The sequence below is a fragment of the Chenopodium quinoa genome, unplaced genomic scaffold (genome assembly GCF_001683475.1).
Source record: "Chenopodium quinoa cultivar QQ74 unplaced genomic scaffold, ASM168347v1, whole genome shotgun sequence".
Taxonomy (NCBI): Eukaryota; Viridiplantae; Streptophyta; class Magnoliopsida; order Caryophyllales; family Amaranthaceae; genus Chenopodium; species Chenopodium quinoa.
In genome coordinates this window covers 719,448-734,091 of record NW_018743850.1, presented here as the reverse complement: position 1 = coordinate 734,091, position 14,644 = coordinate 719,448, and the positions used below count along the sequence as shown (strand labels likewise).

The 14,644-nt window shown below is 35.9% G+C and overlaps 4 protein-coding genes across 6 annotated transcripts; 3 read left to right on the top strand and 1 right to left on the bottom strand.

Moving 5' to 3' along the window:
- Positions 1-575: 575 nt before the first annotated feature.
- LOC110685816 (protein RER1D-like) lies at positions 576-4,061 on the top strand. Its single transcript, XM_021862343.1, has 4 exons — positions 576-746; positions 1,641-2,037; positions 3,482-3,662; positions 3,843-4,061. The coding sequence occupies exons 2-4, from the start codon at positions 1,670-1,672 to the stop codon at positions 3,897-3,899; spliced, it is 606 nt and encodes a 201-aa protein (XP_021718035.1). The 5' UTR covers positions 576-746; positions 1,641-1,669; the 3' UTR covers positions 3,900-4,061.
- A 186-nt stretch (positions 4,062-4,247) lies between these two features.
- On the top strand, positions 4,248-7,624 carry LOC110685815 (ankyrin repeat-containing protein BDA1-like). Of its 2 annotated transcripts, XM_021862341.1 has the most exons (4): positions 4,248-4,405; positions 4,529-4,633; positions 5,739-6,310; positions 6,756-7,624. In XM_021862341.1, exons 3-4 carry the CDS (start codon positions 5,741-5,743, stop codon positions 7,425-7,427), a joined length of 1,242 nt encoding a protein of 413 aa, XP_021718033.1. In that variant the 5' UTR covers positions 4,248-4,405; positions 4,529-4,633; positions 5,739-5,740; the 3' UTR covers positions 7,428-7,624. The 2 variants fall into 2 exon arrangements, with proteins under 2 accessions (XP_021718033.1, XP_021718034.1); XM_021862342.1 differs by lacking the exons at positions 4,248-4,405; positions 4,529-4,633 and having other exon boundaries at positions 4,798-6,310.
- A 616-nt stretch (positions 7,625-8,240) lies between these two features.
- Positions 8,241-10,921, top strand: LOC110686247 (ankyrin repeat-containing protein BDA1-like). Its single transcript, XM_021862867.1, has 2 exons — positions 8,241-9,936; positions 10,034-10,921. The coding sequence occupies exons 1-2, from the start codon at positions 9,247-9,249 to the stop codon at positions 10,745-10,747; spliced, it is 1,404 nt and encodes a 467-aa protein (XP_021718559.1). The 5' UTR covers positions 8,241-9,246; the 3' UTR covers positions 10,748-10,921.
- A 144-nt stretch (positions 10,922-11,065) lies between these two features.
- LOC110685814 (pheophytinase, chloroplastic-like) lies at positions 11,066-14,355 on the bottom strand. Of its 2 annotated transcripts, none has more exons than XM_021862340.1 (7): positions 13,959-14,355; positions 13,750-13,854; positions 12,885-13,023; positions 12,218-12,388; positions 11,849-12,086; positions 11,661-11,752; positions 11,066-11,456 (listed from the first exon to the last, which is right to left on the bottom strand). In XM_021862340.1, the coding sequence occupies exons 1-7, from the start codon at positions 14,071-14,073 to the stop codon at positions 11,168-11,170; spliced, it is 1,149 nt and encodes a 382-aa protein (XP_021718032.1). In that variant the 5' UTR covers positions 14,074-14,355; the 3' UTR covers positions 11,066-11,167. The 2 variants fall into 2 exon arrangements, with proteins under 2 accessions (XP_021718032.1, XP_021718031.1); XM_021862339.1 differs by having other exon boundaries at positions 13,750-13,857; positions 13,959-14,352.
- Positions 14,356-14,644: the final 289 nt, after the last annotated feature.

Genomic DNA, 14,644 nt, shown 5'->3' with positions numbered 1-14,644 from the left:
TTGTAATACTAACTGAGTAACCTCTAACACTGACTAAGTAACTCATGTCTATAACACTGATTGAGTAACTATTATAACACCGATCAAGTAACTCCATAAGGCTATAACACTAATGAAGTAACTCTGATCTTGTAATGGTTGGTGACACGGTTTAGCCAGGTACGTATAAATGTGTGATTAAATATATATTATAAATGGATTTTATTTTAAAGAACTTTTTAAAACGAATTTAATGATGAAAATAGAATTGAGTTATAGGATATTTATTAAAAGTTATGGTTAATTTTGTACATATGAAATATTAGAAGTATATATTGATAATAAAACTCTATACAACAATTTTATCTTAAAAAATCTATTAAAAATCGCTTACTTAGCATCATATGTGTCACAATAATATTTATATATCTTCTGTTACGTGGCGCCTTGACAAAAAACTGAAATGCCAAGTGTTGCTTCTCGTGGATTGACATGCGAGACCGACTTTATTTATTAGTGATATGATATGATATATATTAAATTTCAGGCAGGAAATTAGCAATTTAGCATTATGTTATTACGTATAAGAGAAGCGAAAAACGGATTAAGAAATCCAGAAAAATTGACGAAGTGTCAACAAAATTAACCATCTTAATTAAGTTTGCTGGGAAAAGCATTACCCCCAAATCTCTTCAACTCTGTCTTCCCTCTCTATCCTCTATTTTGAACTTCATCGCACGATTCTCTTCAACAACTCAAAATTAAAGGTTTGAGATGTTTAATCTGTTCAAATTCAATGTTCTGATGTGCTTAATTTTAGCTGCAAATCATTGACATTCTTCAATGACAAGCTTTCTATCATGTTTCATTTCATTATAATTTAGGGTTGATGCTATAATTCCACATGATTAGTTCATTATTTTGGTATGTAATTAGTTACTTTCTTTGCTTATTTTATACGGAGTATAGAACTAATTAAGTAATTATGATTCTATGTTTGCTTAAAACGTAATTTACTCATATACACACATGTAATTTTGTTTGTTTGAGCATCATTTGGAGTGATTTGAAAGAAAAACTAGCTTATTTCTCAATAATTAGGGCTGCAGGAAATCTCATTTATATTTGATTAGTTAAAATATCAATTTCATGGGTATATAAACCTTTTTTTGTGGATAATCAGATTGAGTTGATGGATCCTTAGAAAAGAGAAATGATTATATATTAATGTGTCTTCATGATCCTGAAAGTGCTGCTTGATCAGTTGTCCTAGTTTTTTGTTTTTCTATTCTTTATTTTGCTTGTCGTGGGCCGGGCTGGAGTGGTCGTGGTCGTTGTACTTGTAGCCTTGTAGGGGTTTAATGGATGTTATATTTGGATGGATGCTGGGAAAGAACATTGCAGGGAGGAAATGATGTAATATTATTAAAGAAGGAATATTAATTTACCACAAAGTTGTTACAGAGGATTAACTAAGAATGTTAATTGTGATTACCGTTTATAAATGTATCTGATTACATAGGTTACGAGTCAAATTCTTGTTATTACTCTATTTCCTTGTTGTTGATGTATTAAGGTTTCAGATTATTCCATAACATGTAGGCAGGATTGACATTCGGACTTTTGTTTCACTAATCTACAATTTATTGTGTGTGCTACAGCGAGGCTTTTGAATTTATATTTAGCCTAAATGAACTCTGAGAATGAAGAGATTGGTGATAGTGAAGAGCCTATGCCTCTTCCAAATTGGAGAAGCAACTTACACAAGAAATTTCAGCACTACTTGGATAGATCGGTGCCTCATCTGTTGCGGAGATGGCTTGTAACGATAGGGGTGGCAATGATCTATATTTTGAGGGTTTATTGGGTCAGGGGATTCCATGTTATATCCTATGGTTTGGCCACTTATGTGCTGAACTTGTTGATTGGATTTTTTTCTCCAAATGTTGATCCAGGGCTTGAAGGACTAGATGGAGCTCCTCCATCTCCGGCCTCTCCGGGCAGAGATGGTGATGAATATAAGCCATTTGAGAGACGAGTGCCCGAGTTTCGGTTTTGGTAATGTATTTCTCTTATTTCATAAGGTCATCATTAACTTATTAAGGACAGTTTTTGATATGCTAGCTTAAACACTTATCTTCCTAAAGGTACCATCTAGATTATATACATTGCGACATTGATGTTTGCCTTGTCCTCGGTCATGAATATTTTGTTATCCCCACAGCAGACATCACTGCCATACTCAAAACTGCATATGTAAATTTTAAAGAGTACATTAGTTTTATGAAAACCATATGATTCATTTTTCATTGTACTCATCTGTTAGTACGTGGATCACCCCCCCCCCCCCAAAGCACCAACACATTATGTTTCTATCAGATGAGTGATGAGTCGTGTGGTGTTTGTTCATCCTTTTGGTTAGGTTTATTTAGCTTTCGTTTTATGCCTTCTTGCTGATGACAGACTTTGGGTGTAATCTTTCTGTAAGGTTCACAGCGTCCACTAGGACCTACTACTTTTTCCTTTCAAACCTGCTTGGTGTTTTTTGAAATTATGTTAGCGGGAAATATCTTCCTGCTCTTGTTCGATTGTTCGGGCTTAATAATGGTTGCTAGCCTGCTGGGTAGGCTCTTTGGTTTTCATTTGATTAGTCATAGATCATGGAGAATTACAAATAGTCATGTTAATACTCTACATGTCAACCGGCTCAATCCTAACACCTATCGTTAGTTGGAATGATGCGTTGCTGCCAATACCAAAATTTCTTGTAAGGTCTTAAAAAAAAAAAAAAAAAAAAAAGAAAGATAGGTAGTTATTCTCAAAGCTAGCCATAATTAGGTGTTTCTTTCCACAAATTTATCAAAATAATATTATGACATTACTATATCATACAAATCTTATGGTATAGATTTCTTAAATTTTATCAATGTTTTTTGAGAGAAATTAAGGGTGACAGTTGATTTAATGAAAGCATGGAGGCTTTAAATTATGAAATAGAGGGGGAATTATTTGAGAAGAGGTATGACTATACTATAGAATGTAAAAATGAACCTGTTACAGATTGTGGAAGTGAATGCCCTCGACAGGTGTTGAATCGTTCACCATAGAAGGTTGATTTTACCTCTACAGGATGCCCAGATGGAATGGTACTTGGCACATTCCATATGAGCCTTACATGCAGGCACTGCTTATGTTTATGGATAGAAAAATGTTTGATAGGGCCCATGAAACCTGTGATCCCTATTGTCTCTGTCCTCCCTCCGTTCCTAATTTAGGCCAGCTTACAGGCCTTATTCCTTTTCATCATAAATATCATGGATCTTGTGATCTGAAGAATCGTGTCGCTAACTGCTAATTTAAGATGAATATGTTTATATTGCTCAATTCGTGTTTCCTGTGGTCAATCAGTTCAAATTTTACATTTTTTTTTAATTTAAACTAAAATTTGGAATTTCTGGTGTACATTGGCATGTCTTTGACCATTTTACAATTTCAATCTCAGGTATGCCATCACCAAGGCTTTTATCGTTGCATTTATGTTGACCTTCATATCTGTGTTGGATGTACCGGTTTTCTGGCCAATATTGTCAAGTTACTGGGCCTTTCTCTTTGTGCTCACAATGATACGTCAAATTGTACATATGATCAAATACAAGTATAATCCATTCAGCACTGCAAAACCGGTGAGGATGTTCTGCACTTCTGCTACTTGTTATGTGATTCAGTTTTTGAATTCTTCATTGTTTAGTGATATAATAGTTCAGAGCTCCAGTTGTTGCTTTTTAGGTTATATTCTGAACCATTTTGTTGCGTGTACCTATGTTTCTAATCAGGTCTTTTCATTCTCTTGAATTTTCCCACAGAAGCACAAGGTGAAGAAGGAATCAACTAGCAACAGTAGCATACTTAGAGATGAATGACCAGAAATTGAAGAAAGCATAACACATGTATACTTCATGGTGTCTAAAAGAATAAATGTAGTCAGTAGAAAGTGGTGTTACTAATTGTTAAGACGAGCTTGTACATAATCAGTACATTGCCTTTTATAGTCTATATATGATTCTCTCTCTCTTTTTTTTTTTTTCCTTTTGTATGTTACCCTGTTAGTTGCTTTGTTCCTTTCAGAGCATTTTCATTAGACATGATATTATTTTGATGAATTTTCCTGGACAATGCGTGTTTACTTTGATCTTAAACAAAAAACGTATAAAACATTTTTTACAGTTAAATTGCAAGTTGATACATGTCACACTGACTCCCCTTTAATTGTGGCTTGAATGCTCTAGTCAATCCAAGATTGGCTTGAATGCTGGAGCTACATGCATATAATTGTACAGTCAGGAGCTGACGAAGTTCCAAAGTAATGCAATATAGGTGGACATTGGAGTACACATTTTCCTTTATTTCTCACCTCCTAGAGAAAAAGGTTTGCTGAGGGACATATCTTCTTGTCTTATGCTCACAATTTCTGTGAATTTTTTCAGTCAGAATTTTTTATGATGATACAGGTAGAAATGATTAGTGATTTCCAAATTGTTGCTTATTGCAGGTGTGAACGGAGTAGCCAACACTAAAAATTGCTGCTCATGCATGATTTATATAATCATTTTACGGCAACAACAGAGGCTTTTGCATGGTATTTGAGAGAAAGATGGTAAAAATCCCATACTGTGATCTATGCAGTAGTTTTTTATTTTTTTATATGGCTGGAAGCAATTATTTAAAATTATTGTGATGGGTTTTTTTTTTTTTTTTTTTTTTTTTTTTTTTTTTTTTTTTTTTTTTTGTGTGTGTGTGTGTGTGTGTGGGGGGGGGGGGGGGGGTTATTGATTAATTTGCAGATGTGGTGGGAGAATACTGATTAGCCTGCTGCAAGATATGTGAATGTGGGAGCCTGTGAAGCAGACTGCGGTGCTTGAAAATTCATTCTGTGAGTGTATTTAGGCTATAGGAAGCTTGCAAAGTGAGTTGCATCTGCTTTTACGATTCTTAGAACCTACTACCTATTATCCTTAAATTGGTGAAATTTTCACACTAGATTGAAAATGCTTTAAATTACTAGTTTTGCTACAATCAACCTTGCCGCAAAATGGTCATTCACAATGTGGCAAGTGATAGGGTTTTGGTCAGGCTATAATTAGGTCTGCAGTCTGCTAGGAAAGTTTCTTAAACTGATTCCTTTATATGGTTATTACTGCAAAATGGGGTTGACTGTTACTCTATTAAATTCATATTGTTTTGTTTCTAGAAGTTTACACATTTTTCCCAATGCTAAAGTCCTCCTGACAAAAAATTCTGTGATGATGCATCTTTCTACTAATTATTTTACAAGGCAATGTAGCATTCAAAGTTATATTTTAATATAGATTTGACCATGACCATCTCATGCTTAATATCCTATTATCTTTTACACCTATCTTTTGAACAATCTGACCAACTATTTACAAGCTTATGCCAAAATAATTTAGACATGGCTACGATTATGACCATGATGATATAAAAAATTTGAAAACTTTTGAATAGTAATATTATATTATATTATATTTTCTTGCGCAAAAGTTAGAAAGTACTCGTAAGACGTAAGATATTGGAACCAGCTAAGGTTTTCACATTATATTCTACCTTCTGATTTTCATTGCTTGACTCATTCTTTCTCCTTTTATCATTAGTTTATATTACATTCTAAGTTTCAGTTGCAAACCACCTTCCATGAAAGAACTAGATGTTTGGTGTAATGGCTGATTAGTTTTCCTCTACAGAAATGGATAGATTGTTCCATGCTGCTCAGACAGGGGATATTGAGGAATTGCACCAACTACTAGCAAGGAACCCTCTTATCCTTCATCAAGTCCCGCTTATATGTTCTCAGAATCCCTTACATTTTGCTTCTGCTGCTGGGCACTTGGATTTTGCAAAGAAAATACTGGAACTGAAGCCTGAATTTGCTAGACAGGTGAATGCAGAAGGTTATAGCCCCATGCACTTAGCATCTGGATGTGGACACATACAGATAGCTAGAGAGATGATCAGAATTGACTCAAATATTTGCCGTCTTGAAGGCAAAGAAGGGACGACACCTCTACACCTTGCAGTGCTGGGAGGGAGGGTTGACTTAATTATCGAAATGCTAGCTTATTGTGAAGGGTGCATAGAGGATGTGACGGTTCAGAAAGAGACTGCTTTGCATCTTGCTGTCAAGAGCTTTCAGCTTGAGAGCTTGCGTGTTTTGTTGGATTGGACCAGGCAAATGGACAAAGAAGAGATTCTGAATAGAAAGGATGAACATGGGAATACCATCCTGCATCTTGCAATCTGGAAGAAGCAAAGAAAGGCAAGTCTCATCTTTATGAAGTTTTTTTTTAGAATTATTACCATGTTATAATCGTATCCAAAACTAGTATACAAGGACCTTGGCTACAACCGTTCCCTTCAACTTATTAAATAAAATCAGTAAAATCAAGAAAGGTCAGTTGTAATCCGTAATAAATCAGGAAATGGCTAACTGCATTTTCTGAATATGACAAAAACACTAGTGAATCAACAAAAAGCAGTCATAGAAAAGTTAGTAAAATTCAGTTACAACTAATAACAACCACGTCAAAATCAGTACATATAAATCAGTAAAATAATTCTTACATCAAAAGCTATTTCCAAATGTGGTACCCCCCCCCCCCCCCTTTTTTTCCTTTTTTTTTTTCTCTTCTAGTTTAGATTTAGATATCTGTCAAACAAGATAATGATTGTTTCCTTCAAATTTACAAAACAATTGAATGTAGACTGTGGATCTGCTTCTGAGGAACAATTCTAGGACTCTGGAAGTGAATGCAATAAACAATAGTGGTTTGACAGCACTGGATTTATTGTTGATTTTCCCAAGTGAAGCTGGTGACAGAGAAATTCAGGAAATTCTTCAGGGTGCTGGGGCATTAAAAGCTCAAGAACTTACCCTCCACAACACAACCTTTACCACCTCAACTAACGATCCTTCAGTTAACAACCATTCAGAGGATCTCATTGAGTACTTCAGATTTCATAGTGGGAGAGATTCTCCAAGTGATGTTCGAAGTGCACTTCTAGTTATCACTGTGCTGGTAGCAACAGCAACGTACCAAGCTGGTATCAGCCCTCCTGGTAGTGTATGGCAGGATGATGGTCAAGGCCATCTTGCTGGAACTTCCGTCTTGGGCACCCATGACTTAAATTCATATATCATCTTAGTTTCGTGCAATGCTATTGGATTTAATGTCTCTCTTTACGCGATAGCTACACTAACAGCGAAATTCCCCTTACAGACAGAGCTTCAAATCTGTCTCTTTGCTTTGTACGTCACATTCAATGTTGCTGTAAGTGCTACTTCACCCAAAAGCACCAAAACTTTTACAGCTGTGTTCACGTCTGTGACGTCTACTATAATCCCACTGTGCTGTGGCTTGCTCCGAAAATTTTAAGTTTTTGAACGTACAGGCGCATAAGTTGCATATTTGGAAGAGAATGTTGAATTGGGGTGCTAGAATAGTGGAATAGGGATCATAATCTTTTTCATAATTCAAGGTAGATATTATTGGAACCCATTGTTTGTTGTAATTGTACTACTCTTAAGGAAAATTTATCAAAAATAAGCCAACTTTTGTGCGGCTCAAAATAAGTCTACCTTTTGATTAACAAAAAATAAGTTGAACTTAATATGATGTCTACCTTTTTGTTGGCTTTGGTTCCTTGCAGAACATTGTCATTAGACCTGATAATATTCTGATGAATTTTCATGGACAATGTGATTAATTTAATTTTAGACCAAATCATGTAAAAAAATTTTGTACAGTTATTTTGCAAGTTGAGACGTGTCAACCTTACTCTTCTTCAATTGTGGCATGTTCTAATCGATCCGATATTGGCTCGAATGCTGGAGCTATGTACTTACAGTGAAGGAGGAGCTGGCAGAGATCCAAAGTAATGCAATATAGATGGACATTGGAGTATACATTTTCCAATTCATCAGCTTCCAGAGAAAAGGTTTGTTGGGAGACATTTCTTCTTCTGTTAACAATTTTTGTGGGTTTCTTCAAACAAACGTTCATATGAGATAGAGGCTGATTTGATTTGTGATTTCCAAATTGTTGCTTATTACAGGTGCGAATGCCGTTGCCAACACTTATAAATATTGCTCAACCATGACTCATGTACTCAATTTACGGCAAAAAATTGGTGGTGGTGGTGGATGTGTGTGTGTGTGTGTGTGGGGGGGGGGGGGGGGCGCTGCTGCAAGATGTGGTGGGATAATATTCCTGCTGCAAGATGTGTGAATGTGTGAGCCAGTGACTCAGACTGCGGTGTCTGAAATATCTCATTCTGTGATTGGTTTTAGGCTATATACTTGCAAAGCAAAGTCATTAACTTCCGCTTTCACAACTCCCAGAAGTCACTGCTAATACCTTTTGGTGAACTAAAAACTTGGTTGAAAATGCTTCTATTTGTTTGATAAAGAATGCACATGAACATCATGCCTGGCCCTTGGCACAGCCCAGCTGTCTGAGCAAATGTAAGTGTTCCGGCCTAGTGTTTACCTCGCCCTAAGCTTCATTTCTCTGGTGTCACTTTAATAGCTGCTCAGGGTCTCTAAAACCAATTTCTTTCTTTCTCTTGATTCCATCTTCCTTCTGTGAAGAATTAAGAGATGCTGCCACCTCCACTTTAAGTAAAAAAGTAACCATTTGGCATTTGCCTAAGTTGCATCGCACGCTGTTACTGCTCAAAAAATGCTTGCTTGGGTAATAGGGAAAAGCCCGTCTGACAAAATAAATGTTTTGTGATGTTGCTTGTTGCTACTTTCTTCCTAGTATATTACAAAATATAGTAGCTTTCAAAGCCGTATTTGTTGGAAAGAATGGAAACCATACTTAATTTAGTTGATTAAGCTATTTTAATATAGAGTATGATTGTGTCATGCTAAAAACCCCATTAGCTTCTTACACCTATCATCTGAACTCTGACCAAATAATTTTTGACATGGCGATGATTATGACCATAATAATATAAAATATTCAAAGACTTTCGAATTGAGTAATATTTTAATAATATTTCATAGCGCAAAGTTTCAATGTACTTGTGAGATGTTGGAATCAGCTTACGTTTTCACATTTATAGATTACATTCTATCTAACATTCATTGTTTGACTTTTTCTGAGTTCTTATATGTTCCATTTATCATTAGTTTGAATAACATTCTAAGTTTCAGTTGCAAACCAAAACCATTTTCCAAGAAAGAAGTAGATGTTTGATGCAATGGTTAATGAGTTTTCCTCTGCAGTAATGGATAGATTGTTCCAGACCGCGCAGACAGGGGATATTGAGGAATTGCTCCAACTGCTAGAAAGGAATCCCCTTATCCTTCATCAAGTCCCACTTATATGTGCTCAGAATCCTTTACATTTTGCTTCTGCCGTGGGGCACTTGGATTTTACAAAGAAAATACTGGAACTGAAGCCTGAATTTGCTAGACAGGTGAACGCAGATGGATATAGCCCCATGCACTTAGCATCTGGATGTGGGCACATACAAATAGCAAGAGAGATGATCAGAATTGACTCAAATATATGTCGTCTTGTAGGCAAAGAAGGTGCAACACCTCTACATCTTGCTGTGCTAGGAGGGAGGGTTGACTTAATAAGCGAAATTCTAGCTAATTGTGAAGAATGCATAGAGGATGAGACGGTTCAGAAAGAGACTGCTTTGCATCTTGCTGTCAAGAGCTTCCAGCTTGAGAGTTTGCGGGTTTTGCTGGATTGGAACAGGCAAATGGGCAAAGAAGACATTCTTAATAGAAAGGATGAACATGGGAATACCGCCCTGCATCTTGCAATCTGGAAGAAGCAAAGACAGGCAAGTCTCATCTTTGTGAAGTTTTTTGACAACTCAAGGAATTCATATGTTGTGCATATTTACATTGCCGTCTTTGAACTATGATCTGCTTTTTTTCCTTTTCTTGTTAAGATTTAGATTTCTGCCAAACAAATATTGATTCTTTCCTTGAAAATTTCTAAAATTGATTGTAGCTTAGGCTGTGGTTTTGCTTCTGGGGAACAATTCTAGGACTCTGGAAGTGAATGCAGTAAACAAGAGTGGTTTGACAGCACTGGATTTGTTGTTGATTTTCCCAAGTGAAGCGGGTGACAGAGAAATTCAGGAAATACTTCAGGGTGCTGGGGCATTAAAAGCTCAAGATCTTACCCTCGATGACACAACTTTTACCTCATCAACTAACGATCCTTCAGTAAACGACCATTCAAAGGATCTCATTGATTATTTCAGATTTCACAGTGGAAGAGATTCACCAAGTGATGTACGAAGTGCACTCCTAGTTATAGCTGTGTTGGTAGCAACAGCAACATACCAAGTTGGTATCAGCCCTCCTGGTAGTGTATGGCAGGATGATAGTCAAGGCCATCTTGCCGGGACTTCTGTCTTGGGCACCCATGACTTAACTTCATTCATCTTGTTAGTTTCTTGCAATTCTATTGGATTTAATGTCTCTGCTTACATGATAGCTAAATTAACGGCGAAATTCCCCTTACAGACAGAGCTTCAAATATGTCTCTTAGCGCTTTACATAACATTTAATGTTGCTGTAACTGCTACTTCACCCAAGGGTGCCAGAGTTTTCTCAAACGTGTTCACTTCTGTGTTGCCTACTGCGGTCCCTGTATGCTGTGGTTTGCTCCGAAAATATGAAGTTTTCAAACGTATCAGGGGCATATTTCGAAAATTTCGGTGAGAATGTTGAAGTGGGGTGCTGCAAATGAGACAAGAAATCATAATGTTATTCATATTTCATTGTAGTAGTAGATATTTGGAACCCATCCTGTTTGTTGTATATTGTTGTATTGTACTAAGAAATTCTTGAAAACTTGTCTTTTGAATACAGGAAGTAATACTTGCAAAGCTTTTCATAATTACATGATCTTATCAAAAACTCGAATTGAAATATGCCCTTGCGACCTTGTGAGCAGGATATCCTGATATTTCATCATTACCTATTTAGTTAGGGATCCTCAAATGATCTTACTCCGTAGTTGGCTTGAAATTTTGGAGGTCAAAGCAATAACTTTTTTTTAACGATTTAATTAAAATTTACAGTATACTTACACTTAGAGAGTTGATACAAATGTACAAACTATATACTCGTATCAAAATGTCATGATACATTTACAGGGGTTGACAACGGTGATTTTTCGAGGTTTAAACTCGACAACCAATCCAATAAAGCTGTGTTGACGAGCTCAGGGACTTCATCATGAGGGCAATGTCCAGCTTGAAGATTTACAACTGTTGTATTGGGATAAAATTCCTTGATCTTCATGGCCTTGGTAGGACCAACCCAGGGGTCGAGGTCTCCCCAGAGCAGTAATAACGGGCAAGACAATTGGCTTAAGAGGCTGTCAAGTGTGTACTTTCTCTGGTTTGACATGAACCGAGACATCAATCTATCACCAAAGCACCAAAATAAGAAGCAATTCTATTCTCACAAGCTCAAAATGAAGGAGTTTGACGCTCCATTATTTGGATAGCCAATTACTAGGGGAATTAGGGGGTTGGTGTTGGACAGGCTGTTTAGGTACATAGTTATTATGAAATAATTACAGTGAAATTATGAAAGGGAATACATCAGAGCATGACAGCATGCATACCTGTAATAAACCTCTCCAGCTTTAGGGTCTGATGCTGGTTGGGTAATGGACTCCACGAGGTAGTCATCCACGTTAGAGCTATTTATGTACACCTACACAATAGTGATCCAAAATCGACTACTTCAGTATAGTAAAAGAGTGCTTGAAATCTTGAAAGTAGCTTTGAGTTTACAAGGTTAGCAACTAACACTTTTAAGCACTGATTCAACGCGAGCTGGCTGTTTTGCCTGCCAGAATAAAAATCCAAGAAAAACACGCTGAAAAATTTCTTTGAAAGGCTTTATAAGCTTCTCCAAGATATTCGCCTCAGATTCTTCAGTTTTGGCATTTGGATCTCCAAACTGCCCAGCAGAGTTTAAAAGTACAACTCCATTAACTTTTTCAGGCAAGCTAGCTGCTGATGCCAGTACAGTAAAGCCTCCAAGGCTGTGGAAAGACCGCGTGTTGCAAAACAGAAGAAATAGGAAATCAGAAGCGCTTTGCTTTACATGTAAAGTTTCTGAAGAGCTACATTCAGAATTAAAAGGAAAAAAAAAACCTATTAATCCACCAGTTACCTGTTCCCTACCAGAACAGCAGGTTCCTTGACAATTTCGTTGATAAAATCAACCACTTGGTCTCTCCAAATAATAGCATCATAGTCAATGATTGCTTTCTCACTCCATCCAAACCCAAGCAAATCTATTGCATAGACTTTATACTTTTTGGCCAACTCAGGTACGTTGTATCTGCACATGAAAGAAGAGATCATACACACTTATTGCTGTTACATTTGTAATGGAAGCAAGGTCTCACTAGCTTGTTCAACAACAGATCCCATATATGATCCATTGGTAGATTTTAGCATTCTCATGTAATAATCTTATGTGTTCGTCGGATCCTAAAGACTTCAACATAAATAAGGACAAACCAAACCATGGAAATTTATCAAATAATAGCCAAGTTTCACACTTGGACGACATGAATCAATGTCTGACACCAATACCCAAGCCCTGCTAACATTGGTCACAAGCTCACGATACACACAACCGTCTAAAGTTTTAACCTTCAAGTGTACACCAAATCAACACCTTACAAGACTACAAGATTCATGATGGGGGAATTTGTGAAATTTATTTTGGACAAAGCTTACAAATTATTCAGTGTCAGACATTGACTTCAGAAGTTCAGAGCTATTAAAGAGTTTAATATGGCTTAAACACTAAGATCAAACAAACAACAAACCTCCAATGAAATGCAGAGGCACCAAAGCCATGTACAAGAACAATTGGGGGACCCTCTCCTTGCTCCACATAATGTATTTTGTGACCTCTCCAATTCCAAAAATTATATCCTTCTGGCTTGTATGTCAGTATTTCCAGCCCTGGAAAGACAATGAATCTTCATAAAACATTTTATCACTTTCATACCCTCCGAAAAACAAAAAGAAAACTAATGTTGATCTAAATGAACACTGGGAGAAACGAAAAATTTAACCCCAAATTTATAATTCAACTGCAAAGATGTCATTTGTAGCATGAAAATAGCATGCCATTACACATTCTTGCCTTTGTGACAAAGTGGCTGCATTCATTGGAATCTCAATTAAAGTGTCAACTCATATACTAACTTATACAAAAGTACACAACATATATATGACAGGTAAATCTCAAACAATATACAATAATACAATCGCGCGCACACATACAAATTGCCTTCAATACTTGGTAATCATGGTATATCTTGCTCACTTACAGTCTAATAACCAAGATTTTACAGAATTTGGATTTTTAGAAGTATCCATACACATCTAAAATCTCTTTAATGAGATATAATTGTTTTTGCCTAATGTTCTTATAACTCAGATCATGGACTATGATTAATCTATCTTCAATAACATATGATTTACATTTATGCATTTCCATTCTCTTTTTATACATATTACTTCAACTTAATTTCTTAGCTACATGTATTGCATTTTCTTTCAAGATTACACCTTTTTCAATTCTCTCTCTATTTGTCAACATTCTCCTACTTTTGATGAAAAAGTAAAGTGTAACCATTATTTCGAAACGGAGAGAGTATAAATTAAAGGGTACGAGTGGAGTACCTTGTACAGGTTTTATAGCAAGGGAAGCCGACTCCATGGCTGTGATTCCAGCAGCTACAATTCCTCTCAAAGCAATACCCCTCCTACTAATTTGGTATTTGCTCCCTTCTTTAAACCCAGTAAAAAAAAATAAAAATAAGAATTATAACTTTTTTCAAAAAAATAAATAATAAATCAACATTTGTAAGTAGGAATTGAATTAAGCATACCTGGGTGACAGAATCTTAAAGGAGCAGAAAAGCCCCTAGAATGAAGAAATAATTGATGTTTATTGAGTTTGAATGCAGGAGTTGATGATGTAAGGCATGATGAAGAAGACAACATTGAAAACCCAGGTATGAATACTAACAAGTTAAGGAAAACTATTTTTTTCTGTAAAATCTATTTCAATTGGTATAATTTTTGCTGGGGAAAAGTTCTGTTGAAGTTTATATTAGCACCAATTTTATTTATTTATTAATTTTCTGGGTTTGATTAACTATTTATGTGGATAGAGGTTGGAGGGAAATTTTTAGGCGTGGCCAAATGTAAGCCAATTCTTGCCAATTTTTAGCAAAATATCTACCATTTTCACCTTTGTGTCTAAACTTTGGGTTAGAGCTAAGAAACCAAGGTTATGGATCTCGTTTTGTACTTATGAGTAGCAGAATAACTTTACTTTTTCGATTTTCCCTTATAAATTTAAGTGTTGACTTGTGTAAAAAAAAACTAAATCGGGACAAGTTAGTTTTAGTGGAAACTGAAAATGGTAGGAGAGATCTTGTTTACTCATTATACCATATATGCTTAAGAGTAGAGGAATTTTCTTACTTTTTCAATTTTACATTATAATTTAAGTGTTGTCTTGTATAGAAAAAAAACTAAATTAGGAAACCTTAAATACTCCGTACAAAAT

What these genes read in the sequence shown, in the direction of transcription:
- LOC110685816 (XM_021862343.1), top strand. Translation starts at nt 1,670, where the DNA reads ATGAACTCTGAGAATGAAGAGATTGGTGATAGTGAAGAGCCTATGCCT. An exon ending in GTGCCCGAGTTTCGGTTTTG is followed by an intron (nt 2,038 to 3,481) that starts GTAATGTATTTC and finishes TTTCAATCTCAG; the next exon opens with GTATGCCATCACCAAGGCTT. An exon ending in CATTCAGCACTGCAAAACCG is followed by an intron (nt 3,663 to 3,842) that starts GTGAGGATGTTC and finishes ATTTTCCCACAG; the next exon opens with AAGCACAAGGTGAAGAAGGA.
- LOC110685815 (XM_021862341.1), top strand. Translation starts at nt 5,741, where the DNA reads ATGGATAGATTGTTCCATGCTGCTCAGACAGGGGATATTGAGGAATTG. An exon ending in TCTGGAAGAAGCAAAGAAAG is followed by an intron (nt 6,311 to 6,755) that starts GCAAGTCTCATC and finishes AATTGAATGTAG; the next exon opens with ACTGTGGATCTGCTTCTGAG.
- LOC110686247 (XM_021862867.1), top strand. Translation starts at nt 9,247, where the DNA reads ATGTTTGATGCAATGGTTAATGAGTTTTCCTCTGCAGTAATGGATAGA. An exon ending in ACATTGCCGTCTTTGAACTA is followed by an intron (nt 9,937 to 10,033) that starts TGATCTGCTTTT and finishes ATTGTAGCTTAG; the next exon opens with GCTGTGGTTTTGCTTCTGGG.
- LOC110685814 (XM_021862339.1), bottom strand. Translation starts at nt 14,073, where the DNA reads ATGTTGTCTTCTTCATCATGCCTTACATCATCAACTCCTGCATTCAAA. An exon ending in GCTGTTCTGGTAGGGAACAG is followed by an intron (nt 12,087 to 12,217) that starts GTAACTGGTGGA and finishes GTCTTTCCACAG; the next exon opens with CCTTGGAGGCTTTACTGTAC. An exon ending in TTGAATCAGTGCTTAAAAGT is followed by an intron (nt 11,753 to 11,848) that starts GTTAGTTGCTAA and finishes ACTATTGTGTAG; the next exon opens with GTGTACATAAATAGCTCTAA.